Here is a 26204-nt window from a genome sequence, read left to right on the forward strand (position 1 = left end):
TATATATATTATGAACTCTTGTTTGTAGTGATTGACATTATGTTGCACTGCTAAGTGTGCCACATCACATTTGTAGTATAAAGAATTCCTTTGATCTGAGGTGTGAAAGTGTTACATGACAACTTGTAACACAAATTTTGGTGAAGATTAATTTAACAGCAACACATTTAATTTAGTTCATATAGTCCTGAGCTCCAATTCTGTACTATCTATAGGAACTAGGAAATGTCATCCACTACTGGTATTAATTGGGTTTGAAGCCACTCTATTACTAAATATTTCTGGCCTCAGTGCTTAAAGGTATTAGAGCATGTAATATGCTCAAGACTTTTACAACAAATACAAGTTATTGGAGACTGGACAATAATTCAGTCCATGGACACAATATCTATACCTTAGTTATAAGGACTTCATTTCCATTTTTGAGGCAGTTGACCCTGTCCTAATGATCAGAAGTTCAGATAAGTTGGGTGTTAACTCAAAAGCCAGTTCCTTCAAAAGACAAGTTGGAATTTTGTCAGGCCCAGTAGGTTTTGTAAACACTACCATCTGCACCAACAATAATACTATGAATAGGTGACATTTCGTGCTGTGTCAGTACACTTGGTATGATCCGTATGTCTTCACTCATGAAGACAGTAGTGAAAGCTATCATAAACTCTGCATTACTTTGTGGATTGTCTCCATAAACAAGATTATACAAACAAGCCAGCCAATCTGTTTGACATCAGATACCAAACTATAAAATAGTCTCAGAAGCAATCTTGAAAAGCTTGCATAATTTTGCCTGCTCCCAAGGAGGACAAGTTTCAAACCTGTGGTCATTACTAAGCCACAACAAAATAATAACTGTTGTGTGGCTACATTATGGGACAATGGCGTGCGTCTAGTGAAGATATGGTGTTGCAGATAATCAGTGGTGCTTGGATACTAGTTGGAACTTTTGGTGGGAATTGGTTCAACACACTTCACAACAGTCTAGCATGGTATTTTTTTTCTCTGACAAATATCACTGATTCAAATTAATGTCACTACAATGATTAATTTTATTGTTAATTATCAAAACAAATACAATTACCACATTTCACAAAGGTAGAAAACATATGCTAACAAAAATAATTATTTTCTTGCTGCTTTGCAGACTTTGTCGTAGATTTCAGGAAAGGCATTCTCACAATTCAACTTCTTTCTCATTTCATTGTAACAAGTGTGATCAAACATCTCATGAAACTCTTCCCTGCTCATGTAAGTGTCTCCATATAACATCTGAAAACTAACAACAATAACCAGTTAAACCTGACAACAATAACCTGTTAAACCTGACAATAACCTGTTAAACCTGACAACAATAACCTGTTAAGCCTGACACCAATAATCTGTTAAACCTGACAATAACCTGTTAAACCTGACAACAATAACCTGTTAAACTTGACAATAACCAGTTAAACCTGACAACAATAACCTGTTAAACCCGACAACAGTAACCTGTTAAACCTGACAACAATAACCTGTTAAACCCGACAACAGTAACCTGTTAAACCTGACACTAATAACCTGTTAAACCTGACAATAACCTCTGTTAAACCTGACAACAATAATCTGTTAAACCTGACAATAACCTCTGTTAAATCTGACACCAATAATCTGTTAAACATGTCAACACAACCTGTTAAACTTATAGTATGTTTTATAGTTGTAACATGGGCATGAGTGATTTGTCTGATATGTACAGTATTCCCAAAGCCCGAGGGTGCAGCCCAAGGGCTGAGGGCACACATATAGGCAAATCACAAGTGCCCATGTTACAGCTAATATGTAACACTTCCGTTTCAGGCTGATAGCCTTGATGCAAATATGAGTGTAACAACTGGATTCGTTTATATACATGCCTGAAAGATTTATTATGGTTAGGTAGCAAGTATCGTAGCTATGATCGGACAAGTTCTATGGATATCATGGAAAAGTCGAGTAGGGAAAATTTCAGGGAATTTACAAGTGTTTTAATGCTTTCGCATTGTTTAAAGACTAATCACAACATATACTAAAGACCTAAAGGGGTAAGCTTCATTATAGAGTGGTTAACTCGTGTCTTCCGTAATGTGGGCGTGTCCACATTTAAAAACATGCCAAAACATTTGTGAATGCACTGTAATATTACTTCTCTCCTTTAGAACAGCAAGGATACTGAAACACCTTCATTTAAGTGCTTCTTGTCACAGCACTTCAATTTGAGGTAATCAACACATGAGCATTGATTTATTCCCACAATTGATTTCAGCCTGAGCTTGTATAAAACAAAACACAGGGCGGTACCACTACCTCATCCACATCAAGGCCATGCTTGCTTTGATGAAAATGGCTTGCTCTTTTAGAAGTGCAACCACTTTCCCGGGATACATTTCAATGTACACTGGTGTACATTTACATTTAGATGTCTCCCTGTGTTGAGGTATACATGGCAAATGTATCCTCTGGAATTCCTTTGATCTGAGGTGTGAAAATGTTACATGTAATAGTTGTAACATGGGCATGAGGGTTTTGCCTGATATGTATGCCCGACTGCCCGAGGGCCGAGGGCATACATATCAGGCAAAGCATGAATACCCGTGTTACAGCTAATATGTAACACTTATTAGGCTGATAGCCTGTACAGGGCAATCAATCACCCAAGCCAATACAAGTGCAGCCACTGGATGTATTATATATGCATGCCTAAAATTTTCGATTATGGGTCAGCAGCTAGTACGTTCTGGTTACGTTCGGTTATGATAAACGGAGAGATATCGCAGAGAATTTCCGTTATGTGGAGCTTAATGCTTGAATCAGTGCTATTGAATCGTTATGGAAAAACTACGCAGTTCACTAAAGGCCTAGACAGGTAAGCTTGCTTGTAGAGTAGTTACTCTGTGCAGAATGGTAGCTTCATGATGGGGGCGTGTCCATATTCGAAAATGTGCGAAAACGATTGATGAATAAGCTATAGCACTAGTTTTAACCTTAGCCCAAGCCAATAATTTATAGTTGGGGCACACGTTCACATAATAACATTATTATGCCTGGTGCCATTCTTTCTTATATTGTGGTATTTTCAGATTTACCAATCATAATAATGTTAGGAAAGGTAGTTCACGCAGTACAAGGAAAAGTTAAGTTTGATTAGGGGTCATGACGTAGTGAAATAAGGAAGGTCACCTACAACTATTGATCTTAAAGATACGTAAATTGTAGAACAGTGCATTGCAGCAGTAATCACCATATATATCGTACGGTTTAGATATACATTGAGCCAGCAGGCATAAACATAATGCAGAGTAGGGTATTCTAAATTTGTGTTATGTATATTTTGCTGCCAAATTTGGCAATATTGAGTCAAACCTTTCACCATCTTTTTGGTGAACTAGATCACAAAATCTGCTAATCCAATTGCCAATTAAGTCCAAGTTCTCAATTTTCTTAGTTAAAATTGAGTTGTATTGCCGGAATGCAGAATGGATAGGTACAAGCACAGTTTGTGGATGTTCAAGCTACCAAATTTGGACTATAGTTTTCAGTTTTGGGACAACTTTTGGCTTGCTTCCAAAAGTAGCAGCCTAAAGTGGAAACCTCAGAAAATTGCCGAAACTGGCAATTTGTAAGCAATACAATAGTTTTGCAACTTTTAAAAGTTGCCAAATGTGGAAACTTTTATTTGCAAGAAATTGCCAGAAGTGGTAATTTTAGTATGCATGAACAGTCCAATAGTGGGCATCAAATTTTGCCATTTTTGCAAACTAGATCCCACAATTGATTTATTCATTTGTCTTCATAAAAAAGAGTACATTTATTACCAGAATTGGTAGTATTGAGCACCATCTTAAACTGCCAAATTTGGAAACCATCAGCAGTTTCAGGCTTGGCAACTTTTTGATGGTTTCCAAAAGTTGCCAAAGTTAGATAGAAACTTAGTTACCAAAACTTGCCAAAACTGGCAAATTCTTAGCAGTCCTATAGCTTTGCATTACACTGCTTTATAAAGTTGCCAAAAGTGGTAACTTTTGTTTGCAAGAAGTAGCCAAAATTGGCAATCTTTAAGCTGTCCAATAATTTCCAAAATTGGCCTTGTATCATACCTGGCCCTCCCCCATAAACTGATTTCAGGGTGTGTGTCTTATTGTCAGAGGGAGCTTCAGCCAAAACCAATGCAACCCCCTGTATCCTCCACTGCCGTAAAATTAGGTATCAACACCACACTAGTTTATACACCACACACACACACGCACGCACTACACACACACTACACACACACACACGCACGCACTACACACACACTACACACACTACACACACTACACACACACACTACACACACACTACACACACTACACACACTACACACACACACGCTACACACACACACACTACACACACTACACACACACTACACACACACACACACACACACACACCACACACACATTACACACACACACACACTACACACTACACACACACTACACACACACTACACACTACACACTACACACTACACACACTACACACACAGAGTACATCTTACCCATGGACTTGTCTTGCAAACTGTTCAATATTTCTGATGCAATCTTTAGCAATGAAGGGCTTCACTTGTGGGTTACCATAGAGACCAATATCAACATACATCTCATCCTCATCCCCCAGGGGATGTACCAGACCAGGTTGTGAGGTCAGTTTGAATGGACATATCCAGATGGGGTAGAGCTGTTGATGTAACATAATGGAGTGTCATGTAGACAAAAAGATGATACAGTGGAACCTGTCGATCACCTTTGAGCCAAGACTTATTGACCATGACAGTCCGGTGGCTATAGATTAGTGTATAAACTTCTCATTTGACAAATTGTAAACTTAGTGTTCAAACTCTCCTATACAGGTGGCCAGGTTCCACTGTACTAACGACAAGTGTTACACTGGTAACAAAAATATTATATTTACACACTGATAAACATAATAAAGCACGAGGCATGTGCTAATAAACAACAAAGCAAAGTCGAAGTGTTTTATTAGCATCAAGGCCAAGTAGAAAAAGTACGAGGAAGGCACTTATCAGTCAAAAACAAAATATTTCCATATACCAAACAAACAATTGTAATCATTTTCAGTTTTTATTCTTGTGGAATATGGCAGCAAGGAAGTGTTCAAGTAAACAAGTGAATTATCGGAAGTTGGTGAATGTAAAAACTGTCAATAAATAAATTTGTAGCAACAAAGGACTGATCCTTCTGCTTCACCAGAATGCTGTCATTTTGCCTAGAGGATAATGGCGGTTGTGTAGAGATAATAAATCAATTAATGGATGATGATAGCGACCTGGTAAAAGCTCAACACATTGTTTGTTTGTTTCAATGGAGAAGGACAGAGTAGCAGGCTTGGGGCAAAGTACTTTGCTACATGTCTTAAGTAATGTACTTGAAGTACTTATACATACTTTGAAGTACATGAAGTACAATGAGGTCCTCTCATATGTACACAAGTACACAGAAAAATTTGGAATTTTCAACTAGAGTAGGGACCATAACACATCGATAAAAAGTACTGAAATAAGCTGGAGTAGTGCATGATATTAAATTACAGTAAAACAGTAAGAAGTGTTATATCCCTACTGTGCATTTCTGTTATGGTATCTTGAGCACAGTAGGGATATAACACTTCTAATTGTTTTACTGTGATTTAATATCATGCACTACTCCAGCTTGTTTCACTACTTTTTATCGATATGCTATGGTCCCTACTCTAGTTGAAAATTCCTAATTTTTCTGTGTACTTGTTTGTTAACTTTTTTTTGTAAATATTATTATTAAGACTGGTGAACCCACGCATACCACATCTGAAATGGTGCCGCGCGCCCCATTTATCGTCTGAAAAGTGAAGTATCCATTATGTTACTTTGTCAGCTATGTTCAACCTGTTACGCAGAATTTCGAATCAACAACTGTTCGAAAAGTACCTCTGCAGTCCATGCATACCGAAAGAAATGGTGCCACGCACCCCAGTTATATCAATTATTGTCTGAAAAGTGAAGTATCCATTACGCTTCATTGTCAGCTATGTTCAACCCGTTACACAGCAGTACGAAGAAAAGCACCTCTGCTATCAAAATAGCCACTATGAAAAATACGGACAATTTCCGTTACGAGGGGAAGCCATCACATGCTATCGCCAAATCGACACTTTTCGCTGTCAGCAAAGATGAATGGGACACAAAGGAGGACAATGGTAAATCCATAAAGAATGCATTGTACGTACTGCGGTATGCAAAAAGGCACCTGTTGGGCCGAATAAACGTCGAACAGTGAAAAAATCAAGCCCGTAGCCTTAGCCGTTATCAAGTTACGGTTGTCTGAAGGCATCAGTCAGTCAGTTACTTCTTCAGTCAGTCAGTAGAAAATTCCATTAAATAAATTATTTTTAAAATTCCGTAGCAACTTGTTGAAAGCGTTTTGGGTCGACATGAAAGCTTGTTTGGGCTTAGTTTTACCTAATCAATACTGCCTCACTGTCGTCAGGGGAAATTGAGGCTGGTTTTTGGGTGATATTATTTCGTGGGCCACGCCTACTCCTTTGTGGTCCCTACTATACAGTACGATAGTACTGTATGATAGAGCTGTACATACATGTGAAATGTAGAAACTGACATTGGAATTAATGGCCAAAGTGCAATAAGGACTCACCTGAGTCCCTCTACTTCTTAGATACTGCCTACAGTTGATTTCAGGTTGGTTGACCAAGTAAATCAAAAATGTGTAAAAATACTCCAAACTTGGAAGTATAGCCAATGAAACGGTGGCACAGCTAACTGTAGTCTGACAAGTTCATTTTCATAAATGTGATGATCTGTGTATTTGGGGTTCATGGACAACCAACGTGAAATTATCACGATATCACACCAACGCATAGCATAAAATTAATGGTGCTAATTACATTCTTTGATTACGCCACTTATCATGTCAGCTACAGGTTTGCACAGTTGACGTTTGTAGAAACTGCACAATACATGTGCATAATCATGAGCTTTTGAGCACTAAATGATAAGAGTAGTTTAATCATAATTTCTCTTTAAATGTGTACTTGTACTTAAATAATATCAAAAGTACTTGTATTGTATTCAGTACATAACCTTGAAAGTCATATGTGTTTGTACTTATACTTTAGTAAATCTCAAAAGTACTTGTACTTTACTTAAATACTTTTCAATGTTCCTGGCCTTGTAGTACTAGCCTTCCATGCCTGCAGGGAAGGCTAGTACTACAAGGCCAGCTACATATCATCTATGCCTACTATCAATGGTTTCCATGTACTTAGTTCCTATACAACTATACACAGACAATTACCTGTAGTTGTTTATCCAACATGTTTAGTGTATCACTCATCTTGTTGACGGGTACTAAGATATCTTGTACTACATGATGTAACTCATATAGTCTCTTGGTAGTGTTTGTTTGTGTTAGTTTGAGTAGTGACACAGGGGGAGGTACCAGCCAACCAAACAAGTAACGAAACATCACATTGTTACCAAATGGGATAATATCCTACATTGTAAGAGATGAGGTTATTACTAAGTGTGATAGTAGTCAATAGTAGGGATAACAAATGCTATAAAGATATCAACTACAGCCAGCTTATAATGGAACATCACATTGTCAACAAACGGGATATCCTGTACAGTAATGATAAAGACACACTGTGACGTACGGTCAAGGATGAAGGTGTGCGACAGACAGGTAAGCAATATAAAGGAACCAAAACAACATGATTTCCCAAATCTGTAACACGGAAGAGTACCTGCAATAGCACAGAAACTAACCATTTTTGCCTGTGGAAATTTCTTTTGGGTATGGGACACTTGTACTTGTCTGTGAACTCTATATACATATCACCTTCTCACTAATGAGAGGGTAACAACAATAGCTAGTGTAGAAATTGTCAGGAATTGACTGTTAGTAGTTATTATTATTATGATGTAATGTATCACGTGCGTGCAGTTAGAGTTAATATGGCATCAGAGTAGTATCCACGAGCGTCGGCTTGATCTCACCGCGTGTCCGTTGTCGAGCCTTATACTCATCACCGCCCCCTCTACATTTGGTGCTGTGAACAGTCTACTGCAGTTTGGACGCCGGCGATCTTGGTTCATCGTCTCGCCCGTTGTGCACGCCTTCTTCCATTGTAACCCATCACCTAAACATCGTGGTACCGTGGCAGTCTCTCTAACGGTACCCCAGAAGGCAAGCACTCGTGTGTTCCAAGTGTAGTTGTGCTCTCTGTTTTGTAATAGGGTTGGCGTCAATTGGAGTGATGGATGAGCTGAAGCGTTTTCGGACTTCCCGCCGTGGATACCGCTCTCATACAACAAAGTTGCTTTCCGGAATCCAAGATTTACTTACTGTAGACATTAGTGAAGAAGCAGTTTCAACTATAGAACTCACCCTCGAACAGTTACAATGGAATCAAACAATTTTAGAAGAACTGGACGCCAAGATTGCACCTCTCATTACAGAGGAGACAGAGCTTGAAGAAGAGGTAATAGAAGCTGAAGATACCAGAACTAAGATTCTTCATGGTGTTGGACGTCTGAAAGTTAAGCTAAACTCAATACACACAGAATCTACTGAGCCGCCACCAGTACCGAAGACCGTTCAGAGAACTCAACCCTCCACAACTGATGGCACCCCCCTTACGCATTTTCCACCAGTGGTGAGTAACACAAGTGATTCAAGTACCCTACACACAGTCAGTGTCACACCAGTCCCACATTAGAGGCAGCAGCTAGCGTTCCAATTAGCAGTGAAGCAGTCACTCTACCTCGTGAGCACGCTACTGCAGTTAGTACGGCCAGTCACTCCTCAAGTCGTCTCCCAAAGCTGAGTATCCCTACATTTGCTGGAGACCCCCTGACCTGGCAGTCATTCTGGGACTGTTTTGACTCCGCTGTGAACTCTAGTACAACTCTCAGAGGTTCAGAAATTAAGTTATCTTCGTGCGCAACTGCAAGGGGATGCCTCCAGAGTGGTAGCTGGGTTTCCATTGACCCATACAAGCTATAACCAGTCAGTGACACTACTTAAGGACAGATTTGGCCAGCCGCACAAGCTGATTGCTGCACACATGCAAGCACTATTGCACTTATCGAAGCCTTCTAACACGCTTGCAAGCTTACAGTTGTTCCATGATTCTGTTGAGGGACATGTCAGAAGCCTCACCTCGCTTGGCAAACCACTTGACTCCTACGCAGACATGCTGCTATCAGTAATTCTAGAGAAGCTACCTGGTGAAACTAGGAAACACCTTGCCAGAGAACGTACTGATGGTGAGTGGACCTTTCAGAGTTTACAAGATGCAGTCCTTAAGGAAATCCGTGTGTTTGAATCTGTGTTCCCCGCCATCTCACACACCCACAGCGTCATTCCATGCTGGGACCAGAAGAATCACTACTCAACAAGCTGCAGGAGACCTCAAGAAGAGAGTCTGCATATACTGCAAGGGCTCCCATGCCCCTATAGACTGTGAAGTTGTTCCTCAACCATCGAAGAGGCTGGCGATAGTTTGTCAACACAACTTGTGCTTTAACTGCCTTGCCTGACACAAAGTGTCACAATGTACTTTCAGAAATCGATGCCGCAAGTGTTCTAGAAAGCACCATACCAGCCTATGCAACCAACAAGGTGGAAGTAACAGCTCTAGCAATGCTAGTGATCACCAGAACAGCAGTAATACACCTGACACAGTTACCACTCCAACCACAACTCCAGGCATGACCTCCATTGCTACCAGTGCTTCATCATCCCTACACGTAGCTGGAGACAATGTTTGTTTATTGAAAACTGCTGTTGCCAATGTTTATGCTAACAACACAGGAATTGAAGCCAACATACTCCTTGACGAAGGCTCCCAAAGATCGTTTTTAACAGAATGCTTGGCTAGAAGCTTGCAGTTACAACCTGATCACACAGAAGACATCTGTCTAGCCTCATTTGGATCTTCAACTGGTTTATTAAGAAGGTTAAATGTTGCTACAATTTTCTTGGAAACCATCACAGGGGACAAGCTGCCACTATCTGTTCTTTTGGTACCTGCCATTGCAGCCCCCATACAGAACACTTCATGCTCTGCCATTGCCAACCTACCTTACCTGAAGGGGCTCAAACTTGCTAACCCATTAACAGCTGGAGAGCAATTCAATATCACACTCTTGATCGGTGCTGATTATTACTGGCAGGTGGTAGAGGATCAGATAGTCAGAGGACAAGGTCCCATAGCAATGAAATCAAAGCTTGGCTACTTGTTATCAGGACCATTGACACCGTCAACCAAGCAGTCTGAGAATCAAGCAGCCAGTGTCCTTCACATCTCCACACAATCAGTGCAACAATCTAATTTGTTTTGGAACATGGAATCCACAGCTACTTCATCTGCCTCAGCTGACTCAGATAAGGCATTCATGACTGAGTACCAGAGTACTTGTATAAGTCGTCAAGCAGACGGTTCTTATATGGCACAGTTTCCCTGGAAGCCAAACCACCCTCCCTTGCCTACCAATCGAACATTGTGTGAATAGAGGACACGAGCACTGGCTCGTCGACTAGCAATGTCACCAGATTTGCTCAATACATACAACACAATACTCAATGATCAAGAACGACGGGGGTTCATAGAGAAGATCGATTCACCGCCAGTCACTTCCAGATGTCACTACATCCCACATCATGCGGTTAAGAAGGACTCGCCAACCACCCCAATCAGAATCGTATACGATTGTAGCTGTCACCAGTCTAACATCTCACCCAGTCTTAACAACTGTCTTCAAGTTGGTGCCCCATATCTTCAAGATTCGTGTTCAATCATCTTACGATTCCGACTTCACAAGTTTGCAATATCTACAGATATTGAGAAGACATTTTTACACGTCCGCCTTCATGATGATGATCGGGATTTTACTAGATTTCTGTGGCTGTCCGATCCCTCAGACCCAGAAAGTGAGTTGGTTGTATATCGATTTTGTGCTGTACTGTTTGGTGCTACATGCTCACCGTTCATTTTGAACTCAGTTATTCACCATCACTTATCACATTACACTTGCCCCATAGCACAAGACATGCTCTATAGTCAGTATGTGGATAATATTATGTCAGGCTGTGATACAGAAGAAGATGTCATTAAGTACTACACGATTTCACGGAATATCATGAAGGAGGCCAAGTTCAATCTCAGAAACTGGTCGTCCAACAGTGAATTGCTTACAGCTAAGGTTTCACAGGACAACGTAGCAGCCGACTCTACTGGTGTCAATGTATTGGGTATGAAATGGAACGTCCTAAATGACACCCTCTCCTTGACTCCAAGACCTTATCTAACCACAACAACTTAGTCACGAAGTGCGAGGTCCTGCGTGAATCATCTGCTATATTTGATCCCTTGGGATTAATATCTCCGGTCACCATTAAGGCCAGAATTTTCATTCAGAATCTGTGGCAGCAACAACTACAATGGGATGAACCTTTACAGCAGGATGACCAAGACCAGTGGTTGACCATCACCAAGGAGATAGGAGAAGCCACTTCTACCTCCATCGATAGACAATATTTTACTGAGAACACCCAATCATCTCGCCAGCATGAAGGCTTACGGTGCAGTAGCCTTCCTTTGTAATAAGTCCAGCACCAGTTTTGTGATGTCCAAGGCAAGAGTAGCACCACTGAAGCGATTGACACTACCCAAACTAGAACTCATGGGTGCACTTACTGGTGCCAGACTAAGCTACTTCATCTCCCAGGCATTAGACTTACCACCGTCAACTGTGCATTTGTGGTCTGACAGCCAAATAGTCCTTTATTGGCTAAAGAGTGATAAGAAACTACATCAATTTGTATCACATCGGGTGACAGAAATCCGTCAGCTTACTTCTACTGCTACATGGAAGTATTGTCCTACAGAAGAAAACCCTGCAGACTTACTAACCAGGAGGTATCACTGTAGTACAGATGCAGTCATCCCTACTTTGGCATCATGGACCACAGTGGCTAACTAATTGCAATAACTGGCCTGTTTGGCAACCAACAGCAACACTTCACTTGCAAGCAGCAGCAGTAACAACTTCAGAGTTTGTTCCATTCATGTCCTCACCTCCCTGTAATGGTCTACACAAGATCATAGATTTGAATAACTATAGTACCCTTGAAAGAGTTGTGAAAGTTACAGCCATTGTGTTACGGTTTGTTGCCAACCTGAAGTCGAAGGATACCAAGCAGACTGGACCACTCACAGCAGTTGAGCTACATGCAGCCAAGATGAAGTCGAAGGATACCAAGCAGACTGGGCCACTCACAGCAGTTGAGCTACATGCAGCCAAGATGAAGTGGGTCAAAGACTGTCAGCAACAGGCATACTATAATGAGTTTACCAACATGTGTTCTCATTCACCAGCACTCAAACGGCTACCTCTTGTGAGACAACTCCATCTTTTTATTGATGAAGATGACTTCATTCGCTGTGGTGGGAGGATCCACAATGCACCTTTGTGCCAGACAACCAGGTTTCCATACTTGCTTCCTCCAAAGCACCCACTCACAGCAATGATTATCCGCAATGCCCATGTCAGGTTGTTTCATGCTGGAACCAACAGCATAGTAACAGCTATTCAGCAGACTTTCTGGATTCCTAAAGTAAGACAGCGTGTCAGGTCACTTTTACGAAGTTGTACTATCTGCAAGAGACATGGTGGAAGACCTTATCCACTCCCTGATTCCCCACCACTTCCAGAAATGAGGATGCGTGATGTGGCACCATTTACTGTGACTGGAATCGACTTTACGGGTGCTCTTTATGTACAGTTGAATGGTGTGGAGAGTAAAGTCTACATCTGTCTATTTACATGTGCCACAACAAGAGGAGTGCACCTGGAGATCGTGACGGACCTCACCACTGATACCTTCCTCCTAGACCTTAGAAGACTTGCAAGTAGAAAATCACTGCCACGGATTATTGTATCGGATAATGGTTCTACATACCTCTCAGCAACAGAGGAATTAAGAGAATTACTGTCATCAAGGAGACTAGCAGAGTCATTAGGTAAACGTGGAATAGTGTGGAAATTCATACCGAAACGTGCACCTTGGCATGGAGGTTGGTGGGAACGTTTGATCGGATTAACGAAGACTGCGTTGAAGAAAACGCTGGGCAGAGCTAATGTTTCATTGATGGTGCTGGAAACGCTAGTTGTAGAGGTAGAAGTGGTCCTTAATGATAGGCCCCTGACATACACACCATCAGAGTGCAATGATATGGATCCTTTGACCCCAGCACACTTGCTCTATGGCAGGAGAATAACCTCTCTCCCCTATGAATTTGTTGAAGATGATGAAGTGGACGATCCAACCTTTGGTGACGAGTCAAGTGTAAGAAGACTAGCTAAACGACAGGCACTGACACTACAACACTTCAAGTCCAGGTGGAGGCATGAATATCTCACCTCTTTACGAGAGTACCACAAGAAGACTACTGGCTATGGTACAACCAAACAGAGAGTTACTGTTGGAGATGTGGTTTTGGTTCAAGATGATGGACCCTGAATCAACTGGAGGCTTGCTGTGGTAGAGAAGTTAATAGTAGGATGTGATGGCTTGGTGAGAGCTGCTCACATCAGAACTGTGAATGGTAGAACAAACAGACTCATCTCCAAGTTGTGTCCTCTAGAAGTGTGTTCCACTGAGACACAAACAGACTCATCTCCAAGTTGTGTCCTCTAGAAGTGTGTTCCACTGAGACACAAACAGACTCATCTCCAAGTTGTGTCCTCTAGAAGTGTGTTCCACTGAGACACAAACAGACTCATCTCCAAGTTGTGTCCTCTAGAAGTGTGTTCCACTGAGACACAAACAGACCATCTCCAAGTTGTGTCCTCTAGAAGTGCGTTCCACTGAGACACAAACAGACTCATCTCCAAGTTGTGTCCTCTAGAAGTGTGTTCCACTGAGACACAAACAGACCATCTCCAAGTTGTGTCCTCTAGAAGTGTGTTCCACTGAGACACAAACAGACTCATCTCCAAGTTGTGTCCTCTAGAAGTGTGTTCCACTGAGACACAAACAGACTCATCTCCAAGTTGTATCCTCTAGAAGTGTGTTCCACTGAGACACAAACAGACTCATCTCCAAGTTGTATCCTCTAGAAGTGTGTTCCACTGAGACACAAACAGACTCATCTCCAAGTTGTATCCTCTAGAAGTGTGTTCCACTGAGACACAAACAGACTCATCTCCAAGTTGTGTCCTCTAGAAGTGTGTTCCACTGAGACACAAACAGACCATCTCCAAGTTGTGTCCTCTAGAAGTGTGTTCCACTGAGACACAAACAGACTCATCTCCAAGTTGTGTCCTCTAGAAGTGTGTTCCACTGAGACACAAACAGACTCATCTCCAAGTTGTGTCCTCTAGAAGTGTGTTCCACTGAGACACAAACAGACTCATCTCCAAGTTGTGTCCTCTTGAAGTGTGTTCCACTGAGACACAAACAGACCATCTCCAAGTTGTGTCCTCTAGAAGTGCGTTCCACTGAGACACAAACAGACTCATCTCCAAGTTGTGTCCTCTAGAAGTGTGTTCCACTGAGACACAAACAGACCATCTCCAAGTTGTGTCCTCTAGAAGTGTGTTCCACTGAGACACAAACAGATAACACTTCAGAAGTAAGTACAGATCAGCTAGTTCCAACTGATGTGGAGAGTCCAGCTGCAAACGCTACAGAAGTCAAGCTTACCCGACCTCAACGAGCATCCAAGAAGAAGGCTGAACAACAGATCTTGACATGGATTAGAGACCTTGGTGGCCCGGAGGATGTCAGGAATTGACTGTTAGTAGTTATTATTGTTATGATGTAATGTATCACGTGCGTGCAGTTAGTCAATATCGCCCCCCTCTACAGAAATAGCATTAGTAACTACCTGTTACAATAACCTCAAATTCCCAGTAATTTTCCTTAGTGACCTGTACCATTTGTAATTCCTAGTAATTATCCTTAGTAACCCATAGTATTTATAATTCCTAGTAATTATCCTTAGTAACCCACAGTATTTATAATTCCTAGTAATTATCCTTAGTAACCCATAGTATTTATAATTACCTGTAATTATCCTTAGTAACCCATAGTATTTATAATTACCTGTAATTCCCAGAAGATACTCTTAGTATGTCGGTGGTAGTAGTCTCTAAGTGGAATATATTCTATGGCTTCCCTGTCCTCCAACAAGAACCGTTTAACATGAAGGAAGAACCATGGCTTCCAGAACCGGCTGATAGTGTTCACCTGTAATAGTGTCAGGTTAACAAAGAACAGTTACTTTACAAACTACTCTAATAGAACAGTCGGTTACCTTATCAGGCTCACATCCATCAGTGTATTGTCCTGTCATGATCACACCAGTAGACTTGGAGTACACTAAACACTCCACAAAATCATTCTCACAATTCTCACACCCTCTTTGAACTGCATCTACCAGCTGTCGACTGCTGGATCCTTGAATTGGCTTGTAGTGTATTCTAACATATTGGGATGTCTTCACTATCTGCAGCTCAGCTGAGACTAGGAAGCCGAGTGTCCCATGTGACCATGGAACAGCATAGAACAAGTCTGGATTATCATCCTACAGTAACCAATACGTGAAGGAGTCCTCAACACACATCAACTTGACTTTGTTTTATGCAATTTCTCCATCGATTGTGTTGTGTTTTAACTCACTGAAGCAAACCTCAAATTAAGAAAGTCAACATATTAAACTGTTCACCTGTTCATGGTGAATTCATAACTGTGCTTCACTTCTGGAGTCCAAAGAGTTGTATGTTCTGTATGTGTATTTGTTTATAATGTAGTATGTACGAGGAAATTAATTTGAAACACCTTCTAGTTATATGGGCAATCAACACAGCCTGGTATGCCCTTTGTAGAGTTGTTAATCCATAGCAAATATTTTGAGCCAAGCCCCAGTTCTGTGTACATGGTTGCCTATTCAAATAACTGTATTATATTTCAGTAAGGTCACTGTACAAATCCATTTCTTAACTCTTCCTACTGTCTAGTACTACAATTCCAAACTTAGGGTAAAACTTTAATTACCTGGACACTGTAAGGCTACCAAAACTATCTGGAAAGGTGTGAATTATACAAGAATTAGTTGAGGTTGTCAAAAACTACACACAACACACACGCTCACTTTACTACAAGTCACTACACTTCCATCAGCGAGGACCACTTCAAAGGAAACACAGATATTCTGGAATAATCCATATTTGTATGATGATGTCTCTATACCACATCCCATAATCAAACCTCCTGGAGTAATAACAATGATCACATGATCCCTTCACTCATTCCAGTGTAATAATTAGTAATTACAATAATTATCACTAATTACAATAATAATACGGCTTCATGAAACCAGAGATAGTAGGACAAACACCGAGACATACACTGCACCACTAACATATCACTATTTTGTATTTCATGTGAGTCTCAATAGCAAGTGGTGAGGTACTTTGATGACAATGTACTTTAGTTACATGAAACAGGATCAAAGGAGTTCTATCAAAGAAGCTCCAGAAAATACCAAGGTGTCCTGATCATCAAAGTGTCCTGATTATCAAGGTGTCTTGATTTTCCAGGTCAATTGTACTTAGGGACCTTAACTAAGCGTCTTGATTATGTAAGTGTCCTCAAGTGTCCACATCAAATAGTAATACGTAGTTGGGACCAGTAGTCTGTTTTGTCTCAGTCCAGTATTCTTGGGGGGGGGGGGGGGGGGGGGGTAGAGGGGGGATTTTGTCATTAGAGCACTGCTGCTAGGGAACTTAGTGTACTGCCATATTTGGATTGTGTTATCATCCATGCCGTTGTGAGTCAACAAGTAGACTTTAACATACTGTAGCTATGGTAACTGAAACTTGTAAATGGAACCTCCGAAAGAGATAATTTAGAATCCCAGGACTAAAACTGGATCAGGATCAGTGATCAGACGACCCACTGACCCAGGTTAGATGCTGATGTGACCTGAAGAAGATACAAGTGCTAACAAGAGCCAGAGGTGACCTCATTTACAGTGCCTGAGGAGCCACAACAGTTCCACTGGATCATGTGAGCCACATTTTTCCTGGGTCATATCCATTTTATAAAATACTCGGAGATCTGCATTGGACCATGTGTTGATTGTTCTTGAGTGTAATATTTTGAAATAGTTTATTGTTAGTGAGGATTTTTTGAAGACACATACAGTACTGCTCGAACACAATGTCATTTCATGAGAGTGAAAACAATTTTAAAAATCCACTAATTAAAGGAAGTGGCACCCGTTTCGCTAGCAAGTATTTATCCCAAACAAAACAGGATGAATACTCACAAGAAAAACGGGTGCCTGCCCTTTACTTAGCAAGTTGTTCAATTGCCCGCACTCTCACAAGACAACATTGTATATGAGTGGTACAGTATTAAGAGGATGGGAACAATTTTAAATGACTTTTTTATTAGAGAATTTTGATAGTTTAATGCACATGTTGAAATACAGTTACTATTTTTAGTTACGGTAAGACACTCCAAAATAGCATCTTTGAAGTATAAACGTTTGAGGAGGAGGTGATAGAATGATGCAATGAACACCAAGGCAGATCTTACTGCTTTAGAAAATGGTCTGCCAGCAGTGAAAAGGACATTGTAACTATGCCTCACGCCATTGCTAGTGATGGTGTTACGCACAAGGCTGCATGGGAAGGCTAATTTACTTTCCTCTCGAGGCTTAGTCGCTGAAACGGCAATTTTCAAGGCAAGTCTATATCACGAGGGTGAATCAATGGATTGGTGTCACTGTGCCTCATGTAAACAAAGTGAAAGTGGAGAAAGACAGCTAGAAAAATTACTGTATAATGGCGCTGGCTTGTCATGTCACACATCAACACAGCCGATTTTCTAGGAAAGTAAGACACCAATACCTGCCCCTTGGCACTCCAGTTAACCCTCCGGCACCGGAATAGGGTGGTGAAGAACATGCTGGTTTGGTTGTGCTATTGTTTTGTTGACAATATTTCAGCGGTTACAATAAATTCCTGTGTAGATCACTAATTAACTAACGTGGTTAGCCACAAGTCTCTTAGTACTAAGAGACTTGTGGTGGAGTCTCTCCATGAATAAGAAACTTCTATTTTAATCAAACTTTAAAGCATTGCTAACATACCATTTCGTATTACAGTATACAGAACCTTACAAGGCTTCAATGATCAATCATGGGGTGAAGTTAGTACAACATAAAATTGCTACAACTCATCCTGTTGGGGAGCCACGCCCAGTATGTGAACGAGGCACACGGTAAAACAGAAATCTCTAGTTGCTACATTCACCAGTTAGTATCACATTTCCTGTTGATGTCTGCTATACAACCTTTGTGGTAGCCTCTTGACAAGTTGTTGACACTTTTCGTAACCTATTAACGACTCCTTTATTGGAAACATACAAATACCAAACTACTGGAAACAGTCAGCGGTCACCAACCCTGTACGCAAACTCAAGACAGAAGATACCTCATTTGCCATGTTGCCTTTGTTGTAATTGTTCCCTTGAACAAGACACTACTCACATTGTTCCAGTCTACTAATGAGGACATGGTGGCTTAGTGCCACTGGACCAAAGTTCCACAAAGATTCTGACATACACACATACCTAGGACAGTTGGTCTTTTGCTCCCACAGTTGACTTCTATATATGGTCCTTCTGTGGGTTACCAGTACAGTGATGGCCCAAGAGAGCTGCACACAATATAGTACATACTGTACTTGAGCAGTGCATGTTAGTTCACTGGACAGTCACCACAGCTTGTCAGGGATTCAGCAATTCAGTGTAGGGTACACTTCTTAACTAAGGACACTTCTTTATACAATTCAGTGTAGGGTACACTTCTTAACTAAGGACACTTCTTTATACAATTCAGTGTAGGGTACACTTCTTAACTAAGGACACATCTTTATACAATTCAGTGTAGGGTACACTTCTTAACTAAGGACACTTCTTTATACAATTCAGTGTAGGGTACACTTCTTAACTACGGACACTTCTTTATACAATTCAGTGTAGGGTACACTTCTTAACTAAGGACACTTCTTTATACAATTCAGTGTAGGGTACACTTCTTAACTAAGGACACTTCTTTATACAATTCAGTGTAGGGTACACTTCTTAACTAAGGACACTTCTTTATACAATTCAGTGTAGGGTACACTTCTTAACTACGGACACTTCTTTATACAATTCAGTGTAGGGTACACTTCTTAACTACGGACACTTCTTTATACAATTCAGTGTAGGGTACACTTCTTAACTAAGGACACCTCTTTATACAAAGGACTAAAATAAATTCCCAAATAGCGTCCACCTTAGAATGACATATTACGGGTACAAGCACACAATGAGAAGGTTTAGTGTTCACACCAGACCACTCTACCAACTACACTATTAGATAACAACCTCAACACAATTCAATTACTACCACGATATGGTAGTTTAGTGTAGTGGTGTATGGAGGAGTATATAATAGTAATAACTATTAAAGTAATGGCTACCCATAACTACAAGGAAGTGAGTACATGAATACTGCAGCAACACATACACACTGTACGCACACTACACACACATGCATGCGCGTGCACACTACACACACACATGCATGCGCGTGCACACTACACACACACACACAGACGTACTCACACACGCTACATACAGACCCTACACACACGCACACTACACACACATGCATGCGCGTGCACACTACACACACACACAGACGTACTCACACACGCTACATACAGACCCTACACACACGCACACTACACACACATGCATGCGCGTGCACACTACACACACAGACGCACTCACACTACACACACAGACGCACTCACACACGCTACATACAGACCCTACACACACGCACACTACACACACATGCATGCGCGTGCACACCACACACAGACGCACTCACACACTACACATGTTCATGGAAACTACAACATGTTTGAAGGAGTAAAATAATCATTATCCCTTAGTTTTTCGCTGCTGCGTTCAACGATTGCTTGTCTCAGGGGAGCACACTCCCATAGTGGCTGCCCGGCTAGCCATAGGACTCTAGACCTTGCTCTGATAGAAGGCCAGATGCCTTTTCCTTAATTTGATCCTTTCCCAATTAATTTTCAGTCTTTCTTTTGACAAGCACTTCAACATCTAGTGCTAGGGGTGGTGGCAAGGAGTGCTGGATACCCCAGGAAAAAAAATTTTTATTAATCATCCCTGACTACAAGATGGCACATTCACAGATCATTTCACAGATCATTTCACAGCTTCTGAAATCTACACAAGGACCAACAAGATGGTACCCAGGTGAGATATAGTTTAACAGTATGGAGACGATAATAGTTTCATCGCTGCATAGCATCGTGATAATGATGATAAATTCTGGAGTAACACACCATGACATGTGCTGATTGAGTTCTTGTAGGCTAACATTAGGAATGTAGGGAGAGTCAGTTATGCTGTAGTGAATATCTAGCTGTGTGTAGGGAACCCTTAATAATATGAGGTACTATTCACACGTTATTTAGTGTACGTCATGTTGTGATAACAATCCATTTATGGCTGAGTGTGTTAATGGCCTGTAGTAGTCATTGTTGTTCTACTCCTTCAATAATAACTGGTGCCTACATCAAGTAGCAGTGTGGGAACCCTGTGTTGGCTTGTAGCAACAGAGCAATAATTACTGTACTCCCTCCAAATTAACACATATACAAGGTACACAAGATGGCTGCCCACATAACACGTACCTGCTCCTCCATACCAACAACATAAAAGGAACACACAATGTTAAACGGGAGATACATGTACACAAGTTGTCCACACACCAAACTCCTAACAGGATCTGCTGCTAAGGTGTGTACACGTTGAAACAATAACAATTAGGGTGCCATGTACTATGTGTGGGAGGATCAGAGAGATCACTAATGTTAAGCTGTGTCTACTTGTACAACTATACAACAAGACTGCTTATATTACAGTGTAGCCTACACACTGTTAGCGACCACCTGCAAAGAAAGGACACCCCTCTAAACTGGCCAACCTTAACTTGCCCATTGGAAATGATATGCAGGTTTAAGGGCTACATGGCTGTTGATGGACAACAACTTTCTCGGTCATGATAAGTGGGTGGCTATTAGGGATCTGCTATACATATCGATACAGCAAATAAGTGTCACAATATGATACTGTATTTAGAAAATATTGATACATTGAAGTTTTCTAGTAGAACAGATAGTGATTTCTCTATAACTGTAACAGTGATCTGTCAGACTCAAATAGAAAGCCTCTCTATTACCTGTGCTATAGGTGGATTAGAATGTAGGCCAGTAAACTAGCCCAAACACACATGCTTTGCTATAACTTTTGAAGCATCCATCCTATGGCCACACAATTTACATCATTCTACTTGTGATGTAACAAGGATTAAAATGATACCTAGGGTTTTTCCCTAACGTTTAATAGTGAGGCCAAAAGTAGCCATGTACGTAAATAACTTTCGGTAAAAAACACACACACAAACCCTTTACATATCTTTACAAAAGGACCATAACTTGCTCCTATCAATTTGTGATAAGCTTCATTCGCTTTGCCAAAATTTTTTCTATCAGGCCATATATGACTCACATGAGTAAACCCACAATCGAAATTAAAGATGTGGTAAGTAGTTCAAAACAAACTAGTATGCCACTGTAGTTACAGTGTTCATTTAACCTACTCCAAGTAGCTCAGTGACAGACATTTAATCAATGTGTAGTATAAGAGTTAAGTTACCTGCCATGTGTACCCATACTGTGTAAACACACTTTCTCCAAACGTTCTTTGTCGGTTTAAGGATTAAGAGTTGACAACAATGCACAAGAGAACTAGTCACACCTCGCTAGTAACTACATGGTTGAGCAGGACCCTACAATAATGTACGGTGATGGAGAGGTAGCCACAACTGTTAGCAAGTATTGTGGGCTAGTATCAGAGGGAAAGTCTTGAATACACTTCTGAGTATAAACTTTGTAAGACACAATGATCAATACTAACAGTATTATAACACACACACCCTACACCAACAGTATCCAATAGTTTAGTGATGAATGGGTTAGCCAATTAGCATGTGGAGACATTAGGGGGCTAGCAAATTATGGTGTACTTTAGTTCACCTGTGGAGAACAACCTCATACTGTAAATAACAACTTATCAGACTTCATAATGTCCAAATAACATTATGAAACATACAAACAATGCCATCTAGTGGTGACCATAGTATTGCCAGTGCAAAATAGTACGGTACTATCAAGGTGGTATTTAGGTATTTCATACCATATAGCGTAAGTCGCCAACCATCAGCAGGTACCAATTATCGGCACTTGTAAACTATAGAGACTACAGGGTATATGGAGGCTACCAAGTTCCATATGGGCTGTTACATCATCTAAAACATTCTTAGAATCATTTTCATTCAGTGATTATTGTTGTTAAAGCTCTACACAAGTTATGCTGGGTAAGCATAGAATTGGGTAAAAATAATTTTATATTGGACCCCAGTATGCTTTTACGTCTAACCTAAATATTTCTAGAACAGCTGGCCTCATCTTCGCAAAACTTCGAAGTTATCCAAGGACTACACCTCCCATAAAAATTTTGACATTTGCGATGTTAATAATACTAGCTAGTTTTACAGCATTACCAAAATTCAATGGTATTTCCAGTTGGTTATAACAATTACAATATTGAACCAGCGCAATAACCACCTTATATCTTCTGTGTTCATCCTCTAGTGCCAGCTAACTGGTAGAGTTGGTCTAGTAAGAGAAGATGTTTACTTCACTGCGGTAATAATGGCCGCTATATCTCAACAGTGCACAACACGTCACCAAATATCAGTTGAATACTGGACCATACGTGGGGGGGAGGGAGGGGCTAGTAACAAGCAACCTAGCTTGGCAACCACGTGTTCCCCATCTCAGACCTTCCACTCTACCATCTCATAACTACAGTACTCCACTACAAATACTTCTACTCATGATCAAGTCATACATCAATTATAATAATAGCCAGTAGATTAGGCAATTACAAGAACATAATTTGTTATAATAATTATCCACAAATGATGTATCTGATGAGTGTGTAGAGAATGGTCACTTACTAGTCAAATTCATTTCACTGAAGCCATTCAAATGTTTGACAGAAACCTTTCAAGCCTTTAACTCCTTCCCATACACTACATCACCAGTTGTGGTGTACAGTAAGCTGTGCGTCACAGTAAGCTGTTAGTAGCATCAATACTTCAAGTGGTGAGGCTACTGTGAGGTCACACAGTCTAACTATCCTATATACTAGTTCAGTAGGGGCAGCTACAGGAATTCCAAGAGTTACAAACAGAATTGGTAGACCTTTGAGTAAAAACATAAGTGAAAACTATTTGACAATGTTATAAGGAAAATATTGACAAAGTTAATTCACAGGTCACTTCACGTGATAAATCATCCAAGCCAACATGAGATTAACCACTCAATTCACTTTATAATCATGCCTAAATCAATTCAATTATGGGAGGTACCGTTTAATGTTGTAGCTACATTTGCTCAGACGAACAGTAATATTACGGAAACTTAAGCTTAGTGCATGTTGCCATGGTGCACGCAATGGCAGCAACTGGTCAGGTTCAGTTATTCCAACTTTCAGGAAGCATCGATAAGGTGTGAGCTTTGATTTCTCAGCTCTGAAAACATGTTCAGTCTTCTGCACTCATGTTAAGATCACATGACGATTTTAAAATGACATCCACAACAATTCTACCATATACAGGATCATGTTCTAAGTCAGTTAGAGACCACACCCTCAGATACTCATGTTATAAACCTTGGCTTCATCTCAGTTTTTAAAATCCATAAAGATCCTTGTGCTAAGTGTCTTGCCTAAAAACATTGGACAGCATTTTAGATTTTGTGAAGGCAAGCCAAAAATTACAACATATCCCAAACAGATGACACCTTAAGGCCAACAATTGTAAATTCCTTGTTTCCCATCCTAGTCAGACAAAAAAAAAAAAAAAACCATGCAGGCAGGCGGGCAGCTATTATTTATTATATTGTTAAAATCTATTAAAGGGAGCCCATTAACTCCAAATTACTTTTTTCCCTTAAATTCAGGAGAGCTAGATTCAAATTTAGTTGTAATTTGAAAGATTTTACTAAGATTCAAACCGCTAGAAGGTTATGTTTGAAGTGTTGCAGTGTTTCCTTAGCAGCTAGAAAGGCATTTACATATAGAGCTGCTAGGCTTGTCATGCTTGAGGTGACACGTGCTAGCTAGTAGTGTGACTTACTACCATCAACTTCAACAGTACGAATATTCCGAATGTTTCACACATTAATAACAGATTGAGAATGGCAGAGAATATATGGGACTCGTGTTGATGCACATCTCAAGCTTATACCAATGGCTACTTGAAGAGATTCACTGCTAGTATTAGGCCAGATTCCGTGCACTAAATAACATCAGAAACTCACATCAGAGTCCACCTATCCAATAACCTAATCTTCATACCAATGACACAACCGCATAACTCCCTGCCAGTATTAATATTTAGGTCACATGACTATCAAATTAGTGTTGTTATGGTACAGGTTTTCATTTTAGTTTTAGTTTAGTAGGAAAAAAACATTTTATTAGTTTAGTATAATACACTAAAAGTAATTTATACTTACTAAAATAGGCTTTAGTTTTAGTAAACTAAAACAACACTATATCAAATGCAATAATAAATTTGCATGCAGCTCTATTACCATGTGGGTGGGAGACAGGAAACAAGGAATCTACAATTGGTGGCCTAACCCTATAGAGCGATAACTTTTACGTCACAAAATCACGTTAAAATGCATAACTGCAACTTCCACGGGGCAAGAAGTGGGGCAAATTCAATGGTGGGGTACCTTCAAGAGGCTACAACTCGGCTTCTGATGCTTCATTCGGCATGAAACTTACTCAGGACATAGAACAGAAGTTGGAAAACACAATGAAAAACATCACTTGGGCATCAGGTTGGTTTTACCCAGGTTAAAAGGATAAAACAGCTGTTTTGGCTCAACTTGAGAAAGCCATTGTCACTAAACAACACTTCAGTAAGAAAGAATGAACAATAATGAACCATTGTATGTCAATTTGTCGATGTAAACGTTGTGGGACTTCTATCGCACTTTTCAGAAGTGTCAATATCCTTGTGCCCACGCATGTTTTGCCAATTATCTGCCATAACTTGCCCAGCACGGATCAAACAAACCTGCACTACTTAAATATCTGTTATACTACTCTCTTCTTTGTTCCTGACAACGTGGTTTCATTTAGAAAGACAGTCTCAACAAACTTCAGGTAAAGTAAACTCGTGCCCCAATGGTATGCGTACAGTTTCTGCCCCACGGAAGTGATTATGTAACGACTGTGACGTCAGGTGTTACCCATCATACTACAGTCACTACTACTCACCCACTGTTAGGTCAGTACTAATCACCCACTGTTAGGTCAGTACCACTGTTAGGTCAGTACCACTGTTAGGTCAGTACCACTGTTAGGTCAGTACCACTGTTAGGTCAGTACTACTCACCCACTGTTAGGTCATCTAGTTCAGGTATTACTGGTAAGGTCCACCCTAGAGGGTTGAGTAGTGACGTCACTTGTCCCATTGTAGCTAGAGGCTCCACTCGGACCACTTTCCTGGCTTCATCAACATTCAACACGTCGTAGAGGTCGACCTTTATGTTAGTACAAGTCTCCTTGTACCGTGGGACTTTGATACACATCGTCAACCAACCAGGACGAGCCGTACACATGAAGTTTCTGCTCCCATCAGACTTCCACTGGCGGACTTGTCGCTGAATGTGTTTCACCCGCGAGTCATGGCGCTTGGGGGCACTGGCGAGCCAAAACACCACCTTGTTGCGGATATAAAATAACACCTTGTAGACTGCTGATATGGGTAGCAAGAAGAAGCAGACGAATATCCATCTATGGTGCGTTAACAGGTATTCTAACATTTATATTCTAATTAAAGAACACTTATCTCGCGTGATGTGTTACATTTCATCTCACGTG

General features: G+C 40.6%; 1 protein-coding gene across 3 annotated transcripts; it reads right to left on the bottom strand.

Moving 5' to 3' along the window:
- Positions 1–1016: 1016 nt before the first annotated feature.
- LOC136256350 (delta(24)-sterol reductase-like) lies at positions 1017–26193 on the bottom strand. Of its 3 annotated transcripts, none has more exons than XM_066049285.1 (7): positions 25717–26191; positions 16234–16352; positions 15397–15666; positions 15186–15329; positions 7365–7562; positions 4556–4734; positions 1017–1273 (listed from the first exon to the last, which is right to left on the bottom strand). In XM_066049285.1, the coding sequence occupies exons 1-7, from the start codon at positions 26144–26146 to the stop codon at positions 1120–1122; spliced, it is 1494 nt and encodes a 497-aa protein (XP_065905357.1). In that variant the 5' UTR covers positions 26147–26191; the 3' UTR covers positions 1017–1119. The 3 variants fall into 3 exon arrangements, 2 of the variants coding, with proteins under 2 accessions (XP_065905357.1, XP_065905359.1); XM_066049287.1 differs by lacking the exon at positions 25717–26191 and adding an exon at positions 25599–25617; XR_010701463.1 differs by lacking the exon at positions 1017–1273 and adding an exon at positions 6705–7054 and having other exon boundaries at positions 4599–4734; positions 25717–26193.
- Between the last annotated feature and the right edge of the window lie 11 nt (positions 26194–26204).

This window comes from Dysidea avara, chromosome 5, assembly GCF_963678975.1.
Source record: "Dysidea avara chromosome 5, odDysAvar1.4, whole genome shotgun sequence".
NCBI lineage: Eukaryota > Metazoa > Porifera > Demospongiae > Dictyoceratida > Dysideidae > Dysidea > Dysidea avara.

Bases quoted from the DNA above. Each gene is read 5' to 3' on its own strand.
- LOC136256350 (XM_066049285.1), bottom strand. From the start codon at position 26,146: ATGTTAGAATACCTGTTAACGCACCATAGATGGATATTCGTCTGCTTC. The intron at 15,330-15,396 runs GTAACCGACTGT...ACACTATTACAG, and splicing joins ATGGATGTGAGCCTGATAAG to GTGAACACTATCAGCCGGTT. The intron at 7,563-15,185 runs GTAATTATAAAT...CTTACAATGTAG, and splicing joins GTATCTTCTGGGAATTACAG to GATATTATCCCATTTGGTAA.